Source organism: Balaenoptera physalus, assembly GCF_965194825.1.
Source record: "Balaenoptera physalus genome assembly, chromosome: 3".
Taxonomy (NCBI): Eukaryota; Metazoa; Chordata; class Mammalia; order Artiodactyla; family Balaenopteridae; genus Balaenoptera; species Balaenoptera physalus.
This window is the reverse complement of record NC_138890.1, coordinates 100,627,174-100,654,715: the sequence shown is the minus strand read 5'-3', so window position 1 is coordinate 100,654,715 and position 27,542 is coordinate 100,627,174. Positions and strand designations below refer to the sequence as shown.

The following is a 27,542-nucleotide window of genomic DNA, read 5'->3' as shown; positions in this document are numbered from 1 at the left end:
TTTAACAAAATTCTTATGCACTTTTGGGCTCCCTAGCTCATTATTTAGGAAGTCAGGAGTTGTTTGCTTAGCATTCAGTGATTACTCCTGCTAGAAGTGGTATTTATTTCAACATACAAGCATGCTCTAATATTCCCCATCTTTAAAAAAACCTGACCTTAATCCCACATTTATCCTCCAGCTAACTCTCTCTAACATCCATCCCATTTTTCTGTTTCGCTTTGCAAGACAACTACTTAGAAGAGGTTTTTTTCACCATGCCACCTCCCATTCTCTTTTCCCTGTCTGCTTTAGGTGTCCATCCCTACAACTCCATTGGAAGTGCTCTTGTCAGCATCACCAGCTATCTCCATCCTCCTAATTCCAGTGTGCCTTTTCTGGCCTTCTTTTACACACCCTCTCAACACAGCTATTATTACCCTTTCTTTTTTTTTTTTTTTTTAAACATCTTTATTGGAGTGTAATTGCTTTACAATGTTGTGTTAGTTTCTGCTTTATAACAAAGTGAATCAGTTATACATATACAATATTACCCTTTCTTGACACACTGTCTTCTCTCAGCTCTCATGAGACTCAGTCTACTGATATCTTCCTCCCTCACTGGCCGTTCTTTCTCGGTTTCCCATGCTGCCTTCTCCTCTTATTCGGGACTCCTCAGGGTTCCTTTCTTTCCTCTCTTTTCACTCTCTCCCTTAAAGGTTTCATTCAGTCTCACACTTTTCAATACCATGAATATGTTAAAGACTTATTTCACCGGGATAGAATTCTCTGAGCTCCAGATTCCTGTCTGTACCCTACAGCCTAATTTATATATCCATTTGGAAATCTCAGACATCTCAAAGATTTATGTATATCCCGTATTTTGGATTGGTTCACTTTTAAACTGTTTATTTACAATTACATTGAAAACATACAGTAGATATAACTCCAGGACTGGAACATCCTTTTTTCCCTTTTTGCTCCTTACCAAGAAGAGTTCTTCAATTCCCAATTCGATTCCAAAATGCGTATCTCCAACCCAAACATCTCTTCCAATCTTCAGGCTCATTTCTCTAGCTGCTTAGTTGTTATCTCCACTTAAGTCCTGCAGGTATCTCTAACTTTACATGTCCCTTAAGGTATTTGAATGGCTGATCCTTCTCATTCTTTAGGTCTCACTTCCCAGAGAAGCCTTCCCTGTATCAAAGTAGGTCTCCCTTGTTATTCTGTATCTTAGGCTTTTCTCAAAGTACATATCACAGTAACTTGTAATTATTCTTAGTTTATTTCCGAGTATGTTTTTTGCCTCCCCTACTAGACTATAAGCTTCATGAGGCCAGGGACTCTGTTTTTATTCACCATTGTATCTGCAGATCTTTCACAGTGCCTGGCACATACTAAATACTCAATAAACATTGGTTCACTCACTCCATCATCCCCCAAGAAGAAACTTTCCAGGAAGGGCCTTTAATTTATTTACTATATTCAAATGGATCCAAATGTCACACCACATTGAATTCTCAATATTATGAACCAGAGAATGATAACAGTTTCTCTACCTGTTTTTATCTTTTGAGGATTCTTAGGATCATATTGAAGTCTTTTGCTACTTGTGAATTTTATGGTTAAAATTAAAGGAAATTATTTTCTTTTGTGATGTAATCAATGGTAATTAAATTTCTTTATTCCAGGATGGAAGGCTAACATTTTATCCAGGAAGTCAGGTAGTGAAACTTCCTTTTATCAACTTCATGAAAGAACGTGGCACTTCCTTTCTGAATGCCTACACAAACTCTCCGATCTGCTGCCCATCGCGCGCAGGTATGAGCATGCTTTAATATTACTGGAAGTGGTCCCACACTGAAAATGTTTTCACAATTTAAAAAATTATACCCCAAAATAGGATAGTAAGTCATATTTGGCATCTAATAAAAAAATTTTAATATATGTGATGTGTGTTTTAAGGTATGTATTGGGTATTGGGGTTTTTTAAGAATAGGAATTTTATCACCTAAATTGGTATTTAGTTCAAGTATTATTGTTTCATTTCCCTTAGGATTGGTGACAAAACATCTTTTGACTATCCAGGCAAATTAGGAAATGCTCATATTTCCTTGAAGAGTTCTATTTCCAAGGAAATTTTTTAGTAAGAGATAGGGAGTTGGGAGGAGACTTCAAAGTATACCACAAAGTAGTTAGAATTTTTCAGATATATCTGGATTTTTCTGTATTATTTCAGATTACATATTTTTTCTCTTCAGTTTCAATTCACTTCTATACCAAATCTAATTGTTCACTTTTATTATAGTAATTTAACAAATAAGCATAGTTTTAATGGCAAAATAACAGTGATATTAAGCCATGACTAACTGAAAAATCGGGGAAAATTGACATTTTTATAAATTCTATTGTCTGATAGAGTTGTTTTCTTTCTCCTCTAATTTATGATTGTTTGCTTTGGAACTCATAAATAGCACCCAACAATTTTCTTTTGTCCATAAGTTCCTGACATCATATTCTCTGTGATTTGAGTCACAAGTTCTTTCACCTACATTTTCAGCACCATCAACTATATAATCACCAATGATTAAAGGAAACCTAAACTCTATTATAAATGATATTTCACTGATGAAGGACCAGGTATATTAAAAACACGTTTGTTAATTTTTTTATTCTTTATTGAGCAAGTGGAATGAGCAATGGACCAGGGTGGGGTGATGTCTGGATTCCAATCCTCAATGGACCACGTCAAGCAAGTCCCTCAGTTTCTTTATCTACAGAACACTGTATGTGCTGTGTCCCTCACAGGGTTGTTCCCAGCATCAAAGGAGATAACGGATTTTAAAAAGTGCTCAATGAACTCTACAAAAATGTTAGGTGATGCTTTTCCTGGAAGAAGTATATTTTGGAGAGTTTGAATAAAGAGAAGGAATAATAGTAATAAAAACTAACATTTATTGCATTCTTACTATGTGCCTGGCAATATAACTGCCTTACATGCCTTAATTTATATAATTCCCCACATTTTCACAAAGTAGATATTGTTATTATCCCCATTTTGCAGATGAAAACTAAAGTACTGAAAGGTTAAATAACTTATCAAAGGTCACTCAGTAACTAGCATCATTGAGATTCAAAGCCGGGTAATGCCCCATTCCACTACTCAAAAAGAAAGCATTTTGTTAGATGAGAAAAGGATTCAACCCTGCCATGTGTGTACACAGAAAAGGGAAAAGGAAAGGGATTTCTTTCCAGTTTTACTGAGATGTAATTGACATATAACACTTTATTAGTTTAAGGTATACTCCATATTCTAGAGAAAATAAGAACATTTCCATGAGTTGAACCAGTCAGATTAGGCTTATGTGCATCCACGTAACACTTCTGGCAATCTGTCCCCAGTATACAGCTATAATGCTACCTCCCAAAAAACCAACAATGAGGTAACTACCAAAGCTAAGCTCCAAACACTGGGGCCTTATTAACACTTCTGTCCCCAACAGCAACATAACTGCTGAACACATGATAAATGCCATAGTCAACCCGCAATCAGTAAGGACCTGCTATCTGCCTGATCACCAGGTTTTCAGAATCTGAAACAGACTTTTAAGGAAATAATTATAACAATTAATGAAAGCAGGTATGAAGTTCTGTTAATTTTTTATTCTTTATTGAGCAAGTGGAATGAGATAACATAAAGAAAGACTCCACACTCTATCTGCACAAAGCAGAGGAGGCTAAAGTACTGAAGGGATGCTTATACTGAATTATAAAGGCACACAGGTAGACAAGGTGATAAATCAGACAAGACACAGCAAATACACTAAGATGCAACATCTCTTCACTAAAAATCTCATTTAGTCTCAATCAGCAATCTAGGTTAGTACACATAAGTAATCACACATTTGCTACTGACTAGCTCCTCATCTTTGCTTTCTATTTTTTCATTTACTTGTATCTTCTTCAGTTTCTGTCATCAGTGTCTTAAAGTTTTTAGTGTACAGATCTTTCATCTCCTTGGTTAGATTTATTCGTTAGTATTTTATTCTTTTTTATACAATTGTAAATGGATTTTTTGGGTAATTTTTTTCTGATAGTTCATCATTAGTATATAGAAATGCAACTGATTTTTGCATATTGATTTTATATCCTGCAACTTTACTGAACGTATTGATTAGTTCCAACAGTTTTTTGGTAAAGTCTTTATGGTTTTCTATATATAATATCATGTTTCTGCAAATAGGGACAATTTTACTTATTCTTTTCTGATTTGGATGCCTTTTATTTCTTTTTCTTGCTTAACTGCTCAGGCTAGGATTTCTAGAACTGTGTTGAATAAGAGTGCTGAGAGTGGGCACCCTTGTCTCATTCCTGATCTTAGAGGAAAAACTTTTAGCTTTTTACCATTGAATATGATGTTAGCTGTGGGCTTCTATATATTCCTTCTATACCCAGTTTGTCAAGAGGTTTTTCTAAATTGGAGTATAGTTGCTTTACAATGTTGTGTTAGTTTCTGCTGTACAAGGAAGTGAATCAGCTATATGTATACATATATCCCCTCCCTCTTGGACCTCCCTCCCACTCCTCCCCCATCCCACCCATCTACATCATCACAGAGCACTGAGCTGAGCTCCCTGTGCTATACAGCAGGTTCCCACTAGGTATCTATTTTACACATGGTAGTGTATATATGTCAATCCTAATCTCTCAATTCATCCCACATGAATGAATGCTGAAATTTGTCAAAGGCTTTTTCTGCATCTATTGAGATGATCATATTTTTTTTTATTCCTCATTTTGCTAATGTGGTATATCACATTGATTGATTTGCAGATGTTGAACCATCTTTGCCTTTCTGGAGTAAATCCCAATTGATCATGATGTATGATTCTTTCAAAGTATTGTTAAATTAGGTTTGTTAATATTCTGTTGAGAATTTTTGCATCTATGTTCATCAGAGATCTTGTCCTATAATTTCCTTTTCTTGTAGTGTCCTTGTCTTGTTTTGCTATCATGGTATTGCCTCATGAGTTTGGAAATGTTTCCTCATCTTCTCTTTTCTGGAAGAGTTTGAGAAGGATTGTTTTTCTGTTTTTGTTTTTTATTTTAAATGTACCTCATTGGCTTATTCTTTTTTAAAAAAATTTATTTATTTAATTGATTTATTTTTGGCTGTGTTGGGTCTTCATTGCTGCACATGGGCTTTCTCTAGTTGCGTCCAGCGGGGGCTACTCTTCATTGAGGTGCACAGGCTTCTCATTGTGGTGGCTTCTCTTGTTGAAGAGCACGGGCTCTAGGCACGCAGGCTTCAGTAGTTGTGGCTCGTGGGCTCTAGAGCGCAGGCTCAGTAGTTGTGGCGCACAGGCTTAGTTGCTCCGCGGCATGTGGGATCTTCCCGGACCAGGGATCGAACCCGCGTCCCCTGCATTGGCAGGTGGATTCTTAACCACTGCACCACCAGGGAAGCCCCAGAAGGATTAGTTTTAATTCTGCTTTAAATGTTTGATAGAATGCACCAGTGAAGCCATCTGGTCCTGGACATTTCTTCATTGGGAGGTTTTTGATTACCGATTCAATCTCCTTACTCATAATTGGTCTGTTCAGCTTTTCTATTTCTTCATGATTCAATCTTGGTAGGTTTTACATTTCTAGGAACGTATCCAATTCTTCCAATTTGTTGGTATAATTGTTCATGGTAGTTAGTCTCTTATGATCCTTTGTCTTTCTGTGGTATCAGTTGTAATGTCTCCTCTTTAATTCCTAATTTTATTTGAGTCCCCTTGTTTTTTTCTTGGAAAGTCTAGCTAAGGATTTGTCCATTTTATTTAAGAAAAAACAACTCTTAGTTTTTTTGTTTGTTTGTTTGGCTGCATCTTAGTTGTGGCACGTGGTGTCTTCATTGGAGGCGTGTGGGATCTTTCATTGTGGCACGAGCTCTTTGTCGTGGCACACGGGCTTCTCTCTAGTTGTGGTGTGCAGGATTTTCTCTCTCTGGTTGTGATGTGCGGGGTCCAGGGTGCATGGGCTCTATAGTTTGCGGCATGCAGGCTCTCTCATTGAGGTGCACGAGCTCAGTAGTTGTGGCGCACGGGCTTAGTTGCCCCGCAGCATGTGGGATCTTAGTTCCCTGACCAGGGATCAAAACCGCATCCCCTGCATTGTAAGGCGGATTCTTTACCACAAGGGAAGCCCCAACAACTCTTAGTTTTATTGATCTTTTCTATTGTCTTTTTAGTCTCTATTTATTTCCACTCTGATCTTTGTTATTTCCTTTCTTCTACTAACTTTGGGCTTAGTTTGTTCTTCTTTTCCTAGATCCTTGAGATATAAAGTTAGGTTGTTTATTTGAGCTATTTCTTTTTTATAATGTAGGCACTTAAAGTTGTGAACTTCCCTCTTAGAACTGCTTTTTCTGCATGCCATTTGTTTTGCTATGTTGTATTTCTATTTTCATTTGTCTCAAGATATTTTTTGACTTCTCTTTTGATTTCTTCTTTGGCCCATTGGTTGTTCAGGAGCATGTTGTTTAAACTCCATATATTTGTCAATTTTCCAGTTTTCTTCTTATAACAGATTCTAGTTTCATACCATTGTGGTCAGAAAAGATGCTTGATATGATTTCAGTCTTTTTAAATTTATGAAGACTTGTTTTGTGTCCTAACATATGAACTTCCTGGAGAATGTTCCATGTGCACTTGAGACGAATATACTTTCTTTTGCTTTTGGATGGAATGTACTAAAAATCTTAATTCCATCTGTTCTAACATGTAGGTTAAGTCCAATGTTTCCTTATTGGTTTTCTGTCTGGAAGATCTATCTGCTGTTGAAGTCCCCTAGTATTATTGTATTGCTATCTGTTTTTATCTTTAGGTCTGTTAATATTTGAAAAAAAAAAAAGATTTATTGACTAAACAATGATAGCTGTAGAAAATGAGAGAGAAGACATAGTACACGTAAGTTTTTTGGGGCAAGCCAGTATATAGACAAGAAATAGGGAAAAGCCTTGAGGATTTTTGGGAAATGAGATCTGTACTTCATTTGACCAACTTGGAAAATTAACCAACAAATACTTACTGATTATTTTTATGACTCAAGTCAGACAAGCTTTATATTTAATTCCATTTATTTACCTTAAACAACTTAACCTGTAAGCCAGGGGTCCCCAACCCCCAGGCCACAGACCGGTACCGGTCCGTGGCCTGTTAGGAATTGGGCTGCACAGCAGGTGAGTGGTGGACGAGCAAGCGAAGCTTCATCTGTATTTACAGCCACTCCCCATTGCTCGCATTACCACCTGAGCTCCGCCTCCTGTCAGATCAGTGGCGGCATTAGATTCTCATAGGAGCACAAACCCTACTATAAACTGCGAATGAGAGGGATCTATGTTGCGCGGTCCTTATGAGAATCTAATGCCTGATGATCTGAGGTGGAGCTGAGGTGGTGATGCTAGCACTGGGGAGCGGCTGCAAATGCAGATTATCATTAGCAGGGAGGTTTGACTGCACAGAGACCATAATAAATCAATTGCTTGAAGACATATCAAAACCCTATCAGTGAATGGCAAGTGAAAACAAGCTCAGGGTTCCCAATGATTCTGCATTATGGTGAGTTGTATAATTATTTCATTATATATTACAATGTAATAATAGAAATAAAGTGCACAATAAATGTAATGCATTTGAATCATCCCGAAACCATCCCCCCTCCACAGTCTGTGGAAAAACTGTCTTCCATGAAACTGGTCCCTGTTGCCAAAAAGGTTGGGGACCACTGCTGCAAGCCTTAGAGACTCATCTGTAAAATGGAAATAGTAATTCATTTCAGTTTTCCCCTTGATAAAACGAGGTAACAATCAAAAATGTTAGGTAAAACACTTAATGCAGATATATCTTGTTGCAGAGCACAAGCTCTAAACTAGTAGTCAGTCTCTTTTCTCTTGGTATAATTGTCTTAATCATTAAAACGAATTGTTAAGCTTTATTTACACTGATCCCATTTTTTTCCCCCAGCAATGTGGAGTGGCCTCTTCACTCACTTAACAGAATCTTGGAATAACTTTAAGGGCTTAGATCCAAATTATACAACATGGATGGATGTCATGGAGAAGCATGGCTACCGAACACAAAAATTTGGAAAACTGGACTATACTTCAGGACATCACTCCATCAGGTAAAAAATAAAATAAAAATGATTCTAACAGGCAGCCCACTGCTATAATACATACATGTACCCTTTTTGACTTCTTTTATTTCTCCACAAAGGTGAATGTAAATCTCTTAATCCCTAGATTGTGTTAATTTGACTAAATCTTTAGCTTTCTTTAATCTTCTTAAAATATTGAAATTATATGCTAGTAATTTTGTTTTTCTTAAACATTAAAGGTCTATAAAATTGTTTAGTCCATGATTTATTTTGATTTAGTTATACAATGGCTACTTTATTACTCACTTTACAATTTGTTCTAAAGTCCATAATCTTATTGCTACTTCCTTTTTTCAGTTCTCCCCAACTTTATTCTATTGTAACTTTTTTTTCTTTCATTTTACTCAGTCCTCAAAAATTAGGCAACTAAGCATAGGGGATAAGAGTAGAGATCTAGAATCAGATTGCCTACTTTTGAATCCTAGTTTCTCTGTTTACTACTAACTTGTAGTATAATCTTGGGAATATTATCTAAGCTAACTGAAGTTTAATTTCTTTGTTGTGAGCATTAAATGAAATAATATGTGCTAATTTCACAAAGTTTCACCAGTTTCTCTTTAAAATCCTTCTACTTTTTTGGAAAGTAAGGTTAATCCAAAGTAAGATACAACTATTCATATTATCCTATTTGGAATTGTTTTCTTTCTTTGTTTTCTCAGTCAGTCCAATAATAAAAAGAATCTAAGGTTGAATGCCTTGTATTCCATATCACTATCACTCTCTGTGTGACATGGTTAAAATATGATCTGCGTTTTATTCCTCAGTGGGATAATAATTCTTGGAGGGCACAGACCCTGTTTCTTTTTCTCACTACTTTATTCCCACTTCCAACGTAGTGCCTGTACATTGTAGGTACACAATTAAATATCTGTTTAATGAATGAATGAATGGAATAAAAAGTTATAACTTATTATTTGATAAGCATTGATATTCTATCTCACCTGGGTTAAAAGGAAAAGAGCCACTTAAACATTGATATTTGGGAAATCAAAGATGGTTTTCAGTATAATAATTGCTGTAGCATATTTTCACTTTACTTACTGTCTCACCTGAGCTTAGGAAGCTTAAATAAGCTATCAAGACTATTTGTATTAGTGCTATATGTACCCACATAGTCATTTAACTGACAGATAGGTCAAGGCTGCTGTTAATAGCATGTCTGCAAAGGTTATATGAATTACAGCACGTTATCTTTCAGATTTTTCTGTGCAAGTTTAAAGATGGGTCTCAGAAAAAAAAAAGGTCTCTCAATATCAAATAGATGCATTCAATGTTTTTGATAGACTGACCCTCAAAACACGTTTTTATAACTTTGAGCTACCTTTACCACTGAAATTAGCCATTTTTGAACCTGTTTATATTTTCAGCCAGAATTACAAGTCCCTTTAGTTTACTACTACAATTCTCCATCTGTATTTTTTTCAACATCAAATGATGCTTTCTTCTTTTACCAGTTTAAGGACACTAGTCCAGCTGTGTGTCCCTTCCCATGTATACTATACTACACCAGACTGGGAACTTTAAGGGCTACATGCTTGTTTCTTCCAGACAACTGTTAAACAAGTGCTGGTGGTACTACTCATTAAGATGCCACTTACTGGCTTCCCTGGTGGCACAGTGGTTAAGAATCCGCCTGCCAATGCAGGGGACACGGGTTCAAGCCCTGGTCTGGGAAGATCCCACATGCCGCAGAGCAACTAAGGCCATGAGCCACAACTACTGAGCTTGTGCTCTAGAGCCCATGAGCCACAACTACTCAAGATGAGCCCACGTGCCGCATCTACTGAAGCCCGCGCACTCTAGAGCCTGTGCTCCGCAACAAGAGAAGCCACTGCAATAAGCCTGTGCACCACAACGAAGAGTAGCCCCCGCTCGCTGCAACTAGAGAAAGCCCGCACACAGCAATGAAGACCCAACACAGCCAAAAATAATAAATAAATAAAAATAAATTTATTTTTAAAAAAATGCCACTTACTAACAACTATAAGACCAGGGCAAGTTATTTATCTACTGAGGATCCCAGTTTCATCAAATGAGCTTACTCTAGATGACTCTAAAGATTCTTCCCTTCTGAAGTTCTGTGACTTCAGTGGAGTACAGTTATGTGGTTTATAAAGTCCTGATATTCATCTAACCCCTCACATTATAGGTATTGTGCTCATAATAGGTCTGATTAGGTTCAAATTTGCTGTATCTTCTTAGCAATTGAAAGGAAATGTGTACTTAATCCATATGGTGTTTTGATCATTTTCCCTATGGGGTAAAACTTTTGTCATCGTATCTCCAATATCTCAAACAGTGGTTCTCTATCAAGGGCAATTTTGACCCCCACAAGACTTTTGACAGTGTCTGGAGACATTTTTGGTTGACACCACAGGGGGAATACTGCTGCCATCTAGACGGTAGAGGCCAGGGTTGCTGCTAAACAATCCACAATGCACAGGACAGCACCCCCTTCCCCAAACAAAGAATTATCAAGCTGAAAATGTCAATAATGCAGAGGTTGAGACACCATGATCTCAAGCTGAAAACTTTATACTCATCAGCATGGCCTTAGGACTGTCACACTGAAAGTCATTGCTGACATTTTGAATCTTAAGTTTACTCTCCCATATTCTAAGGGATCAGATCCACTTAACACTAGTATGTCAATTTTTTTAGAATCAACAAAATCAAAGAAAATGTTAATTTGGAAGTGTGTAGAATTAGGAGGTAATTGATTTTTTATAGACATTTTAGAAACTAGATTTCTAAGGTCAGGACATTAAAGAAGATAAACATTAAGTAACATTCCTTAAAATACTAAGACCAAGATGATCCTTACTAAAGTTACAAAGGTAAAATCATATGTATGGAACACCCATTCAGAAAATACTTATTGAGCCACCTACAGTGTACCAGACACTATTTTTAGATGATGGGAATACAGTAGTGATCAAAACACAAAAATCTCTAGCCTCATGGAACTTACATTCTAATGACATCAGGAGCGAATTTAAGCAAGCTGCTGTCTTATCTTTCCTAGATAAAAGTTTAAAACCTAAAATCAAATCCCCTGTCGTTTCATCTTACTACTATTATAGTCATAAATGTTCTCAATTCATGTAACTTAATGTTTTTCTGAAGCCCCGTCACAACAGGCAATATTTAATTCTTTGAAAGAAATGAAAAATAAAAGCCTGCTTCCAAAATGAGAGAATTGCTGTGGCAAACTCTTAAGCATGAGCTTCTTGGCAAGCAGCAAAGGGCAGCAAATCATGGGCTGCTCTTACCACTCTTCTTGTCCCCTTGGCCTCCAGACCAGAAGCACAGGCTTCCTAACTAGAACCAAAGTGACCAAGAGGGAGCAACAGAGCTAGAACAGCAACCGTGGGGTCCCTTCCAGTTCTGCAGGCTAATGAATAAGTCTGTGTTTATCTCATCCATATCTACTATTATTTTATAATCTAAGACCATGCGTGCCTTTGGATCAGTTTTCTCCGTACTAAGGAGGAGTTTATTTTATTCTTTTCCTTGTAATGGAGAAAGACATCCATTCCTTTGGTCATTTTAGAAGCTTTTTTAAAACCCCACACATACATACCTTATTATTTTTAATGAAATTCAGTATCTAAAACAGCTTGCATTATTCTGAGTACATTCTCAGAATGACTTCTGAGAGTGAAAAAGCCTGCTGTTGTTTTTGTTTTATTTTTATTATTCCAGAACCCTTGTTTCTGATGATTAGCAAATTCTTGGCTGAAGCAGCCACTGGGGCTATCTTCAGAATGCTGTCTACCATAACTCCTACATCAATTTCTTGAAACGCCAGTGATAGCTCTAAGTCTACAATCTCATTACAATTCTTGGATTTTTTTTCCATTCAATTACTAAAGTTTAAGGTACTATGTTTAGCTGCCCATAATGAAGTGTATCTCCTCCTCTTGCCAGTGCTAGCCATTCGTGGAAGTTTATTCAAATCTACTTTGAGAAGAGCCTAAAGATATCTAATAATGTGGAGATTTCACTTTTTAATTTAACATTAGCATTAGCCAGATGTGACCTAGCTAAAGTGACTTATGGTTCAAAAGAGGAGGTTTAAAAAAAAGTCTAGGGCTTCCCTGGTGGCGCAGTGGTTGAGAATCTGCCTGCCAATGCAGGGGACACGGGTTCGAGCCCTGGTCTGGGAGGATCCCACATGCCGCGGAGCAACTGGGCCCGTGAGCCACAATTGCTGAGCCTGCGCGTCTGGAGCCTGTGCTCCGCAACAAGAGTGGTCGCGATAGTGAGAGGCCCGCGCACCGCGAAGAAAAGTGGCCCGCGCTCGCCACAACTAGAGAAAGCCCTCGCACAGAAACGAAGACCCAACACAGCCAAAAATAAAAAAAAAAAAGTCTAGAAAAATTACAGTACAGGGAAAAATATAGTGAGTTCTGTTTAAAGGAGGAAGCAAACACATCCAGATTTTTTTTTCAAGGGGTGGGAGAAAAGGCTGTAAAGTACTATATTTTATCTATTCTAAGGTGCACATTTTTTTTTCACAATTTAACATCTCTGTAATTGTAATGCCTCTTAAAATTGACAATCACAAAATTCTGTTATAGTCTTCTTGGCAATATTTTTTCTTAATAGTGTATATTTTTCAAAAAAGTACATTTTACATTAATAGCATTTTAGATTTGATAAATTCTTTACTTGCAAAAACAATCTTCAAACTGAAATTCCTGTAATGTATGTTTTAGTCTGAGATCATTTATAGCCTCATTTGACTAAAATGTTTTTTCCTCAGAATTCTCATTGTTATACCCAGTACTTTCTTTTTTGTATACCAAAGCTCCTATTAGAATCCAGTCTTTTCAAGCTCTGAAAGTATGCCTTTGTAAGTCCAAATCCTTCCCCTGACACCTCTTACAGACTCTTAAAAGTACCTTTTGCGCTAGAGAAAATGTCGATCCTATTTTGTGATAGTATTGTAAAGTTACCTGTAGGTATCAAGCATCAGAAGAAGTGGAGGATTATGACAGCAAAACTGTCTCAGAATATCTACACAAAGTTGCTGGATCCCCCAAAGTTTAGCACCTATTTCTATTTTTAGCTTGACTGTTGTTTCTATGAATTGGGTTTTTTTTTTAGCAGTTTTGGATATATTTTTTGGTAGATGCAAAGATAAAGATACTGATCCACATAAAAGCATAAAACTATGAACTTTTTTGCCTTTTTTGAATGATAGTTTTGTGCTGACACTTTACCATACCTTTAACCAAAATGACAAGATTTCTAAGGTAGCATTAGTGTTAGAAACTACCCACTAAGATCCTGGGTTACCGGGTTACACTCTACTGAGTCCTGAGCAAGAAATGAAAAACACAAAAACAAAAACACCTTAGATAACTCATAGAGTCAACAAGGCTGGAGACCTAGATTCAGAAAACAGGAATGGCTCCAGGTCTGAGAGCACACTAAAGTTATGCTATAGAAACAGGCTGGCCAGGACACTGCTGCTGGTGGCACTGCTGTCTCATTCATCTCCAGATGATCCTATGTCTTTGTGTCATTCCCTCAAGATTCAGAATCCCAGGACCTAAGTATCAAATGGGCAAGCCTAGGTCAGTAGCCTACTCCCCAGCTGCCTGAGGTCATAGGGAGAGGGCTTAACACTCATGCTTCAGCTTCTGTAGTGGGCGATGGCATTTCCCCTCTCATTAAAACCCACACAAAGCATTGCAGCACTATTTACAATAGCCAGGACATGGAACCAACCTAAATGTCCATCAACAGATGAATGGATAAGGAAGATCTGGCACATATATACAATGGAATATTACTCAGCCATAAAAAGAAACGAAATTGAGTTATTTGTAGTGAGGTGGATGGACCTAGAGTCTGTCATACAGAGTGAAGTAAGTCAGCAAGAGAAAAACAAATACCTTATGCTAACACATATATATGGAATCTAAAAACAAAAAAAAAATAGTACTGATGAACCTAGTTGCAGAGCAGGAATAAAGAGGTAGACATAGAGAATGGACTTGAGGATGTGGGGTGGGAGGGCGAAGCTGGGGCAGAGTGAGAGTAGCATCGACATATATACACTACTGAATGTAAAATAGTTGGCTGGTGGGAAGCAGCAGCATAGCACAGGGAGATCCACTTGGTGCTTTGTGATGACCTAGAGGGGTGGGATAGGGAGGTTGGGAGGGAGGCTCAAGAGGGAGGGGATATGGGGACATGTGTACGCATATAGCTGTTTCACTTTGTTGTGCAACAGAAACTAACACAGTATTGTGAAGCAATTATACTCCAATAAAGATTAAAAAAAAAAAAAAGGCACAAAGGGAAATTCCGCCTCCTCTCCCCGCTCCCCCCACCAAGGGCAAGTGGTTTGGAAAACATGTCATATCCACAACTTGGCTGTCTTAGTTGCACCATGTCCAGTAACTCACTGAGCTAACTTGCCAAGTTTTAGTTACCTAAGAGATTTTAAATAATTCACACATGTCATTCATACCCCCATTACCATGAAAGTTAACCAGTTTAAATGAATTTCTTTGATCAAAGTGACCTAGAGAATAATGATATCTATCATTATTAGGCTCTTACTACCTACTAGGCACTGCATTAGGTTTAAGATAAAATATTTCCAAAAAGTCACTATGTATCTTCGTAGGCTTGGTAAAGTCATATATTCAGAAACATACATTGAATACTTAATATCTATTAGCAGGTAAAGGAACAATTTGCAGATTTATCAAAAGATTAATTATGCAGTGAAAAGGAATTTGGATTATCCGTCTAAGAACAGAGGCTGTACTTATACTAATCTCAGGAGATGGAACTGGGAATAATTCTGATTCTTTTATTTTTTTTTTTTATTATTTTATTTATTTTTGGCTGTGTTGGGTCTTTGTTGCTGTGCGCGGGCTTTCTGTAATTGCAGCGAGCGGGCGCTACTCTTTGTTGCAGTGCACGGGCCTCTCACTGCGGTGGCTTCTCTTGTTGCGGAGCACGGGCTTCAGTAGTTGTGGCTCGCGGGCTCTAGAGTGCAGGCTCAGTAGTTGTGGCTCGCGAGCCTAGTTGCTCTGCGGCATGTGGGATCTTCCCGGACCAGGGTTCGAACCCATGTCCCCCTGCATTGGCAGGTGGATTCCCAACCACTGCCCCAGTAGGGAAGCCCAATAATTCTGATTCTAATACAGCTTTAAGGACCTCACTTGCAGGAGTTAGGAGAACTTTATCCTGGTTCTCTGTCATTAACATAATTTATGACTTGTTTGTCTCCTCTCTGGGTCTTTTCTCAGCTACATCATTTCCAACTAGAACTTTGACCTGCATGACGCTTTTTGACTTACGCTCCATCTCCTTTTAGTGACTTTCTCTACCTCATAGCTGCATTCTAGGTAATTGCCAGTTACCTGTTTTTCCTTTCCAAATTCAAATTCTGTAAACAAGGATGATAGGCCCAACACATATTTCATCCCAGACTCCATCATAATCACTGACCAGGTCAAGGACCCAAGGATCTGGTCCTTAGGTCGGGTGCCCACCCCTGGCCAGTGGACAGGATAGGAGAAGAGTTAAATCCTACACAGTGTGGTCATCTGGGTCACCTCTTCGGCAAGGGCTGTGGACATGGTAACATATTCAGTGCAGTGACTATTTGGTTAATTGCTAATGAAAGATTTACTGGGGGATAATCCACCCACTTTATCTTTCAGATATAATGACATTTTGTCCAGGTTGTATTTTCTGTATAATACTGAAAAGCAAAAGCTTACAAAAAATTTTAAATGTTAGAGTTGCTTAAGTTGATATATTAATTACTTTAAAAGTGTAAGAAGAATCTTCCCCTTATGTGATATAAAAGAAGTCAATGTGATCTAAACCATTAGAGTTATAATCATAACCAAACTATTCCATCACAATTGCTTTTTCCGCAAGGTAGCAAATGGGCCTTTATTTTTTAAAGTATAGTAGTAGAAGGAGTTTATGCCTGAGTGCATATGAGGAGGTAGTATCATTTTGGTAGCTAAGGGAGTCACTTCAAGTTCAGCCTAGCACAATGCCTTGTTCATGGCAGACATTCAATAACTCTCTCTTGAATTAAATCAAAGAGCCTGCCTTTATTTAAAACCAAACTGCAGCAAATACTCTGTTAAGGGCTACAGTCACTGTCACCTAGAACTCAAAGTTTTAAATATTGATGTTCCAACAGTGATGAATTCACTAGCAGGCTAGGAAATGGCTAAATGGGAGTTCATAACCTGAAGTCCATGAAACCCCTGAGTACCCCCACACACACTCATGCAAAACAAACCTTTTGTTTGAAATTTATTTACTCTTATATAATTTTATAATATATAATTGCATAAATATATTTACAATAAATATATAATAAAATACGAGACACAGAATGAATAACTATTGTTATTCATTCAATTAAAACAGACTTTTTGTGAGTGATCATATCTGTAAAGATAGATGACAGCCTTGTGAGTCCCTTAAAAAACAGTGTGTTTCTCAGCTTTGAGAGAAGAACATTTAATGGGAATGAATATGGATTCCATTTTCTCTTACCGAATTTATCAGGCTGATAGTGAAATTTGCAAGGGCATGATTCAGAACTGTAATTTTTCCATGCAAGAGACTTATCTGAGACACATTAGCTGTTAAAGTCCCATTGAGAACAATGATTCTTTGTGTGAGAGAAAGGGGATCCATCTGCACATAACTCTTAAAGTCTGAGATAGTTGAATTATTTAGTAATCTTAGGAAGCTGAAGGTTTAAGTCGAGGCTCCTAATTCATTTTGAAAGAAAACTGTTATGTTCTCATCAATTTTAATGTGTGATACTTTTTCAAATGTTATTGTCCCTATGTAAATTCACCTGGTGCTACCTGTGAGCTGACTGTCTCCAATACTGCAGCAGTGCCGTTTGGCACATTGGCACCGAAAACCCACACAGCAATGGCATAGATACAAATTTATGCAATAATTAGTTGCTAATATGTTAGTTTTATATGCCATTCATATTAGGAGGAGATTTTGCTTTTAAAAACAATAAAATTGCTGATTGCTGGATAGTGCATTTAGCCATCACCTTGTTTTCTGGAATCGATCCAAGGTAGAATAATTCTCCTCTTCATGGGCTACTGTGGAAGCTATTTTAATGATCTTCTCTAAAAATTGAGGCTTTTTTGCATAAAAATTCTTACGCTGTTATGTGGAGCGGTGCATCTCAAAATGTAATATGCATGCAGATCACCTGGGCGTCTTATTAAATGCCCTTTCCAATTCAGTGGGTCTGGGATGGGTCTCTAGATTCTGCATATTTAACAAGCTCTCAGGTGATGCTAATGCTGCTTGAAATAGCAAAGATATAAGGAACTGGACCTCAGAGGGAGGTAAGACAAGGAATAGCCAATTGTGAATGCCTTTATCAGAAACATGTGGTTACTTCTGTGTCCCTTTGAGAAGAGAAGCCTCTCTTACGTTTCTACAAAGAGGTAAAGTAAACCTTGGACCACTTAGGAGGGGCACTTAGTATATATGCACAAAATGACACATTGAATCCTAAGTTTATAGAGAACAATTTCCTTTGAGATAGGTGTACTCCACATCCAAGCTCCCACCTGAGGCTTCGTTACAGTGGTCTCCACCACTGTTCACTCATGAGAGCATGAGAGTGAAAAAGGCAAAAAATGATGTCTTACTATCTTTATGACAATAGTTTTGACCTTGTGGACCTCCTGAAAGCCTCTCGGGGACCTCCCAGAGATCCCTGAGCCACACTTTGAGAAATGCTGGCATATAGGAAACTATACAGTGTATGTTTGTGTCTATTTGCAAGTAACAGGGTAAATTTATAATGAGAGGAGCCAATGAATCAAAGTATCTAAACCACAGGTAGTTTTGGTTCCTCCCCATTAATACAAGCCCTTGTTTATTGTCCTGATTGAAACCGTACTCTTAATATTTCAGACAAAGTACATAGAAATGGAATGGAAAGAAATTTATTCAAAATACCCCTGTGACCAACTAATTAGAAAGTTTATATTTGGAGGAGGTTATAGCAAGTAATGGTGGGTAGGGGGTAGGGGGAGACAACACTGAACAGTAATACAAAGTAGGTCTAAGCACATGGTCAAAAGATAATGTTTCCTGGTGCAACAGTTTGACCTGGTTAAAAAGGGATGGAGACATTGGTTGTTTAGTAGAGAGAATTATAATTTTAAGTTATCTTTCTGTCACAGTAATTGTCATCGACTATGAGGTTGCATATTCACATTCTCTTTCCCTATTTTTCTCATTAGTGTTACTGGCCAGGAGAAATTTGGGCTGGGAAAAGGGACTTTGAGCCGAGAATTGCAGCTCCTGGAGCACCTATTGCTTATACTGCGTACACTTAACAATGGCCCAGGAGGATTGGGTTGGCCCAGGGAGTAGTAAGAGTAGAACAGAGAATCATCATTGATTATAACTATTAATATGTATTGAATATCTAAAAAGTGCTAAATGTTTTTGTTTTTTTTTAAGTATTTATTTATTTATTCATGGCTGTGTTGGGTCTTCGTTTCTGTGCGAGGGCTTTCTCTAGTTGTAGCAAGTGGGGGCCACTCTTCATCGCGGTGCGCGGACCTCTCACTGTCGCGGCCTCTCTTGTTGCAGAGCACAGGCTCCAGACGCGCAGGCTCAGCAATTGTGGCTCACGGGCCCAGCCGCTCCGCAGCACGTGGGATCTTCCCAGACCAGGGCTCGAACCCGTGTCCCCTGCATTGGCAGGCAGATTCTCAACCACTGCACCACCAGGGAAGCCCCTAAATGTTTTTAAGTTATAAAGAAGTAAATTGTTATTTTATACTTAGGCATAATGCTTGAACATGGGTCAGCTAACCAAAGTATCACCCTCTTGATCAGCTAGCTTACTCAAGATTCTTGGGATAGCCAGAAAGAGTTAAAAGGGAAAATTATGAGAGGGACCTTTACCTTCAACCATAATCCTGTCTCTGCTGCCCTAGTAATGCTGAAAGCATTTGTTATACTCTACTTCACTACCAGCAGTTATAGGAATCATGCCAAAAGCCCACACACTCAGGAATAGACAAAAGAAGATGCCACTAAGAAAGAAGGGTAAATCACATGTTATTTAGTAAGAGGGCAAAAGTGAAACTAAGTTTGAAATTAGCCATAATGGTAAGACCAGGCCAAAATTAAGTTGATTTGATCCTTTTTATCCTTAAGGCAACCAACCTGGGCTAAAAGAATCTCAGAAACAAAGAATTAAAAAAAAAAAAAAAAAAAAAAAGGAAAGGGGCATAACCTTGCCAGAAAGATTAAATGAAATCACATTTACTCATTGCTGTGGCAAAAGATGGTAATCTGGGTTCAATAGAGCCATCTTTCAAGGCAAGAGCTTTCCTTGAGATGTTCTAGACTCACTCATGACTGCATTGTAAGGTCAACTGAGTAGTTTGGTTAGCACAGTCAGAACAATAGTCTATACCTGAGTTAATCCAAAGCCTGGTAAAGGCTCTGATCACCAATTAGGGTTTCTGCACCCAATTCCATTGTGTGGGGTGGTTTCCACACACTACCAACTCTTTGGACACCAACTGGATGTCCTACAATTCAACTCAACTCCACAGGTTAAGGGCTCAGTCCTACAAGACTGCCCTCACTACCCACTTCAGACGCAAATCACAAGTCTAGGTTGTCACCTAATGATTCTGACCGACCAGCTATAAAATCAGAGGGTCCCATGACCTCTTCCTTGGGTTCAATTAATTTGCTAGAGTGGCTCACAGAACTCAGTGAAACATTTCACTTACTAGACTACCAGTTTATTATAAAAGGCTATAACTCAGGAACAGCCAAATGGAAGAGATGCATGGGGAAAGGGCATGATGCTTCCACACCCTCACCTAAGGTGGTGCCACTCTCCCACCCCTCCCCAGTCGGCTCCTTTTCTGGGTTTTATAGAGGCTTCATTACGCAGGCATAATTGATTAAATCATTGACCACTGGTGATTGAACTCAATTTCCATTCCCTATCCAGCCTCCTCCCTCCCCGGAGACCAGTGGGGTGGGACTAAAAGTTTCAGCCCTCTAATCTCTCCTTTGGTTCTGGCAACCAGCCCAAAAGTAACCTCATTAACATAACAAAAGACACCTTTGTGTCTTTCACTTAGAAAATCTGAGGATATTAGGAACTCTGGACCAGAATCAGGGAAGAAGACCAAATGTATATTTTTTATTATAAATCACAATATCACACCGGACAACTAGTTAGGTTGTATTACAAGCTTTCTTGTCATTTTCTTGTTTCCTGCAATAATTTCTCAGCCATATTTTCCCACGTAACACTTCTTTGCTGAAAAGAAAGCACTTTGGTTCCTAAACATCCTGTGTGAACCTCAGTAACCTATTCCTGCTTATCACAAAATCCTAGAGCTCTACCTCAAGTACTGCTGGTGTGATAAACCCCTAGCATCTCACTCCTCTGCAGTAGCTCCGATAATAGCCACATGTAGTTCTCTCATTCAGCAGTGACTTAAGCAAAATTTACATTGTTTGGTAGTATGATAAATTTTACAAAACTTAACGGTTTTAGGATTTTCTATTTACTAGATAGAATTAATTAAAATCTGTTAGATGCAATTCTGCTGAGATTCTAGTTTTCATTGTTTTTATCAAAATATATTGAATATCTACTATGAAAAATTATATTTTTATTATGGTTGCTTAAATTTATTTACCTGTTTTTAAAAGGCAGATAAAAGTTCTACTTAGTTCATCTATAAGCCATTAGTCATTTTGTGTGGTTTGAAATTTCCCTTATATGGAGTATTATGTTTTAATATAAAATAGTCTTTATTTTCACGTGGGTATCTGAATTTTTTAAGCTCTCTTCTTAATTGATAGGGCACTTCAGAGGTGTTTGCCTCAACCAAAACACAAAAACAGGCTTCTTAGAAATGTCCAAGAGTTCTTCCTAAACAATTATGCCAACTAAAAATACTTACATAATATAGGGAAAAATGTATATGTATAGCTGATTCACTTTGTTATACATCAGAAACTAACACAACATTGTAAAGCAATTATACTCCAATAAAGATGTTAAAAAAAATACATACATTCATTGAGAAAAAGTAGTGGTACTACTACATACTTACGAAGCAGATAAAATATTTAGAGAAATTTAATTGATCAAATCATTTAGCTTTTAAATTACCAGCTAAAGAAAATATATCTAGAAATTTGCATCACCATTAGCTTAGCTTAAATCATAGTCAAAATTGTTCTTATAATGAGAAAAGAGATAGCTGGAAACAATGTAAAACCTCAGACTTCAGAAACACGTAAGGTACACATGGGAGGTAAGATTTTTCTAAATATAAAGACAGTGATAGGAAGAAATTATTGTAGCCTTGGTTAGAAATACTATCTCTCTTATTCTGACAGAAAAAAAGACAAAAATGCTAAAAAAATTCAAAAGAAATACTAGGAATTTGAAATATTTATTTTACTAAATATTTTATTACGAGAAAAAAGTAACCTTTGTAAATAATCTGTCTTAGTTTTAAAGAACACATAGGTGAATATTTGATTCTTGTTATTTTTTTTCTTGGTTTTTGAATTTGCAATGCTCAGTACCTTAATGAGATCTAGTATAGTCAGTCTGAACATTTACATGACCGGGTCTAAAAATTGTTTTCCATATTGCTCTCTTATATTTATGCTTAGTCAGTTTTTAAAACTTTTTAAATACCTTACAGTATACCTGTCTTTTTGCCCCCTCAGCAATCGTGTGGAAGCCTGGACAAGAGACGTTGCTTTCTTACTCAGACAAGAAGGCCGGCCTATGGTTAACCTTGTCCCTAAAAAGACTAAAGTAAGAGTGATGGACGGGGACTGGAAGAATACAGATAGAGCAGTAAATTGGTTAAGAAAGGAAGCAATTAATTACACTCAACCATTTGTTCTGTACTTGGGATTAAATTTGCCACACCCATATCCTTCACCATCTTCAGGAGAAAATTTTGGATCTTCAACATTTCACACATCTCTTTATTGGCTTAAAAAAGTAGGTATACTGTGTGGGCTCAGAAGTAAAAGCTAACATTTTATCTGTATATTATTGGTGGTTGCTCACTGTTTCTTTTATTATCATTTTTAAAGAAAAATTTGAAAATTGCATAGTCACATTAAATCAAACTTGACCAATAACTGGTTGATGACAGAAACTAAAGGGACAATTTTACAAAAATATAATGTGTTAAAACTCAGAACCTACTTCTAAGTTGAATACATTTGCATATAATATGTCTATTTAAAAAAAAAACTAAGCTAAAAGATACTCTCTTAGGAGTCCAGGCAGTCCTCACTTTGCATGCTTCAGGAGCATAAAAATGACTGTGCAAGCTGAAACTGTATAAAGAGCTCTTAATCATCAATTGGGAAAATGACCGTTTTTCTAGAACTCTAAAAACATTTGTCAAAACATTAAAAACTCTTCTTTTGGGTTATAAATGTATAGGGAAATGACAAAATAGTAAAACTAATGTTTATTTAATGCACTGTAATTGAAAACACTAGAAACATTAAGAATTAAAGTGTTTTGATTTTTTTGTAAAAAAAAAAGAATCAAGAATAGTTTGAACAGTGCTTGCCTTCTCATTGTGTAACTTAAGATACAGAGCAAGCATCTTCTCTATGTCTCAAGAAATTGTCATATTCCTTTCTAAGTTTGGATCACCTTCCAACATTTTACCCTTTGCACTTTCAATGTCATAATATTTCTGAGAGTTCCTATAGTGTGAAGATTCTTGCTAGTGTCACTTCCTCTAGGACATGTTCATCCTTTTCTTCATAACGACCCTCCTCACTTATATCAATGTTTTCACTAAGTTCCTCTGGCTGTATATCTTGAGTGTATCAAATGGTGGCAGTGTCAGCATTCCCAGGTCAGCTATTTCTTCTATAACTCCAGTTAACATTTGATTCAGGGACTTCCCTGGCGGTTCAGTGGTCAAGACTTTGCATTCCAATGCAGGGCGTGCGGGTTTGATCCCTGGCTGTCAGGGAGCTAAGATCCCACATGCCTTGCGGCCAAGAAACCAAAACATAAAACAGAAGCAATATAATAACAAATTCAATAAAGACTTTTAAAATGGTCCATATCAAAAAAATCCTTAAAAAAATTTTTGATTCAAATTTTACTTCCAGTGTTATCGCTTTTTTTTTTTTAATTTATTTATTATTTATTTATTTTTGGCTGCATTGGGTCTTCATTGTTGCACGTGGGCTTCCTCTAGTTGCTGCGAGCGGGGGCTACTCTTCGTTGCGGTGTGTGGGCTTCTCATAGCAGTGGCTTCTCTTGTTGCGGAGCACAGGCTCTAGGCGCACGGGCTTCAGTAGTTGTGGCACGCGGGATCAGTAGTTGTGGCTCACGGGCTCTAGAGCACAGGCTCAGTAGTTGTCGCACATGGGCTTAGTTGCTCTGTGGCATGTGGGATCTTCCCGGACCAGGGCTCAAACCTGTGTCCCCTGCATTGGCAGGTGGATTCTTAACCACTGTGCCACCAGGGAAGTCCTCGCTTTTTATTTCTTAACTGTATGTTCATCTTTGTTGATCAATTTCCTCTTTTGAGTATCCATTTTTATATCACATGGATTTATCACTGGGAGACAGGGAGGCAGCATACCTACACACTTTGCAGTCTGTTTATGTACTAAATAAAAGATGTGCAGTGATCAAACACAGACAAACTTTGAAAGAAATGACATAATTAATCACTGTGATACACATATGTAATCTACATCGTGATGTATAGACTAAAGAACTAGCAGCATATGAATGTGAAAGTTTGTACTTTATGCAATAACTCACAGTTAATATACCTGGGTAATGATGACAAATTTATATGATAATAGAGCAGTCAGAGTCAGGCATACAAACTGGAGTCGAGCAGCCATTGAGGATCTGGTCTCAGACACGTCTCTGCACCACTGAAAACCCGAACTTTCGTTGAACTGTACCAGGCCCAGGGACACCACCAGCTGTATTCAGAACAACACCTGCCAGCTGCAGCCTTACGGTCTCAAGGTCTCCCCTTGTAACTATGCAAACATTTCAGACCCCAAACAACCTAAGCATCCTTAATTCTCATCAACTCCAATTATAATTCTTGATAAACAACTCATGTAACTAACTGTGGCCTTGCAGCTTTTTGCCTTTATAAGCCTCTCCCATTGTGTAGTCCTATGGAACACTGCAAAGTGCTTCTTGAATCCATGTCTCTTGGGCTTCGGTCCTAACAAACCGCATATAAACACATTTTTATTTCAATCAGGTCTCCATTTCTGAAATTTTGGTTAACAGTAATTAAAATTTGAACCCTGCTGTTGGGGAACTGGTGCTATTTAAATAAGCTGTGGTAACTGATATCCGTGCACACCTGAACCATGCAAAGCGAGGACTGCCTGTGTTTTGAAATGTGTCACCTTAAATCAAATTTAAGTTACTTTAAAACCTCTATCCAGAAACACTGTGTAGTGCACCCTATTTTAAAGGAAACAATGTCAAAGTTTTAGATACTTCATGTCTTCTTAAAAAGTTCCTTATTTACAAAACAGAAGTAGAGTCGCAGATATAGAAAACAAACTTATGGTTACCAGGGGGTAAGTGGAGGAGGGATAAATTGGGAGATTGGGATTGACATATACACACTACTGTATATAAAATAGATAACTAATAAGGACCTACTGTATAGCATAGGGAACTCTACTCAATACTCTGTGATGGCCTATATGGAAAAAGAATCTAAAAAAAGAGTGTATATATATATATATATATATATATGTATAACTGATTCACTTTGCTGTACAGCAGAAACTAACAACATTGAAAATCAACTATACTCCAATAAAAATTTTAAAATATAAATAAATTAAAAATTAAAAGTTCCAACTGGCTCTATCTTAAAAAACTTGTCCAGCGATGAAGAGTGGCCCCCGCTTGCCGCAACTAGTGAAAGCCCTCGCACAGAAACGAAGACCCAACATAGCCATAAATTAAAAATAAATAAATAAATAAAAATTTAAAAAAAAAAAAAAAAACTTGTCAGGAGTCAGTACTAGCCTAATGAAATGAGTCGAATAATTTAAGTAGATATTGAGTTTATTAAAGCTACATGACTAGAAGATATGTATGACTTAAGTCTAGTCTTAATGGTTTTCACCAAAACTGTAAGCATTTATATGTATTAACAAGTTGTATTTGTTCTTAACAAACATTTGGCTATCTCACTAGATATTGGCATTTTTACTAGTGAACTACTGGGAAAAAGGAGTCTAGATTCTTAGGTTATTGATTCTGAAGTTTTGAATTGATCACACAACTATATTAAAGTGCTTAGACACTTATGGATTAGAATACTGTCTAGTATAGCTCATGCTTTTCATTGACATATATAATCTTTAAAATAATTTCACAACTCTCTTACTATATATACAGATATTGATATATACCTTTTGTTGTTACTGGGAATACTAACAATCTGTTCCTAATTTATGTATTTGATTTACTGTTTTCTTTACATAATTCACAACCATGCTTTTCTACTAGCCTAAGTAATTAAACTTTGTCTAGTTTACCATATATTCTTGTTGGAAGGGAGGAATATTACAACTTTGTTTTTCTCCCCTTTTTAGGTATCCTATGATGCCATCAAAATCCCAAAGTGGTCACCTCTGTCAGAAATGCACCCTATAGATTATTACTCTTCTTATACCAAAAACTGCACTGGGAAGTTTACAGAAAAAGAAATTAAGGATATTAGAGCATTTTATTACGCTATGTGTGCTGAGACAGATGCTATGCTTGGTAAGTGGTATAATTAAAAAGCAATCACATGAGGAAAAAGTATAATATTTTTCCAACAAACTGTGATTATGCTGGTTGGTGACTTGTATAAACATCCTCAGAAAATTTCTTGCAACAGTTGCTGAGATACTTCAGACTTAGAATTATAAGATTCCTGACACATATAAAAATTGGATAATTTGCATTATTAATAGTAGAATAAAAGTCTTTTCTATCTTAATTATTCATAAATTAACAGATACTTAGATTTGTTCATATATATATATATAAAAAAGGTCATAGAAAACTATCATCTGTTGGAAACAAAACATTTTGCTGGATTTAATCAGGAATCAGTATTCAACCAAACAGTTAATTATAAGGCAACTTGGGTTCTAGGAGATGAAACAGATGAGATGTAGAACCTTGTGACTTCTCCCAGACATGTAATAAGTGTAAAACAAATCCATTCTCCCTAGGCCTTTTAGAGCAAGGCTTAACTAAAGCTGAAATCAGTTTCCCCGTGTACATTGATCCAGAATTATATTGAACTAGGGAGTTAGGATTGTGAAAGGTAAAGGTCTAGGGGGTAGCTGAAGGTGCTGAACTTGCTCAAGAATTAGACAATGGGAAGCTGTGGGAAAGTTTTAAGCTGGGGTGTGACATGATCAGATATTTTAGAAAGATAGCCACCAGAGTGGTACAAGGGATATTATGAAGGGGAAAGAGGAGTGGAGGCAAGAAAACTAATTAGGAAGCAATTGCAGTTGTCCAGCTGAAAGACCCTGATGCCCGGATGGTCTGAACTCCGTAAATAACTCCTGAGCTGTGGGTCTCAAATCTGACTGGACCTCAGAATCACCTGTGGTTTTTGTGGGTTTTTGTTTTTTTTGTTTTTTTTAATAATACAGACTCCTGTAGGCCAGATTCAGAAACTGCCAAAGTAGAGATGATGCTTCTCTCTGGATGGTGCCTTACTGTGTTCTCTTAATTGCAATGAGGAGGAAGTTTCAGGTCACTTAGAGAGAGGAAGTGGTCAGAGAAATTTTACTGCCCAAGAATATGCCAAATCACATTCATATACCATCTGTACTGCTTCCAGCTCTTTTTCAAAGGTAGGATTTCCATAACACTCAGCCAACTTCATGGGCATGATCTGGTGACTGGGAATTTGAGAGAAAGGGTAGCAGGAGGAGGAGTTCTGACCCCTTTTATTACCTCCCGCTGGGCAGGAATTGTGGGTCGATGGTGATAGCAGTCCTTTCATGAGACACGCACAGTGCTGACATCCAGGCTTGTCTTTCCTTTCTCATTTGAGTCACTGGGGGTAACGTTTTCCCCCATTGTCTGATAGAAACATAGAAAGCAAGCCAGCGAGATCTCCAAATAAAGAAACTTATCCTATGGGTATTGTATTTTCTCCTTCCTCTCTCTAGTCCATCCACTGAGAAGCAGGCACATGAATTCTGGCATAAGTTACTCAAGAACAGTAGATAGGGCTTCCCTGGTGGCTCGGTGG

At 37.4% G+C, this 27,542-nt stretch overlaps 2 protein-coding genes across 3 annotated transcripts in view; one reads left to right on the top strand and one right to left on the bottom strand.

The window, feature by feature from the left end:
* SKIC3 (SKI3 subunit of superkiller complex) overlaps positions 1 to 27,542 on the bottom strand; it is a 166,532-nt gene that overhangs the window by 94,096 nt on the left and 44,894 nt on the right. The window lies entirely within an intron of this gene.
* ARSK (arylsulfatase family member K) overlaps positions 1 to 27,542 on the top strand; it is a 46,308-nt gene that overhangs the window by 6,623 nt on the left and 12,143 nt on the right. Inside the window, exons 2-5 of one of the 2 annotated variants that reach the window (XM_082458117.1) lie at positions 1,671 to 1,800; positions 7,989 to 8,148; positions 21,961 to 22,051; positions 25,873 to 26,044. In XM_082458117.1, coding sequence (XP_082314243.1) covers positions 1,671 to 1,800; positions 7,989 to 8,148; positions 21,961 to 22,051; positions 25,873 to 26,044 — 553 coding nt within the window. Of the gene's footprint in view, positions 1 to 1,670; positions 1,801 to 7,988; positions 8,149 to 21,960; positions 22,244 to 25,872; positions 26,045 to 27,542 lie in introns of both variants that reach the window. The other variant, XM_082458116.1, reaches the window with a different exon arrangement.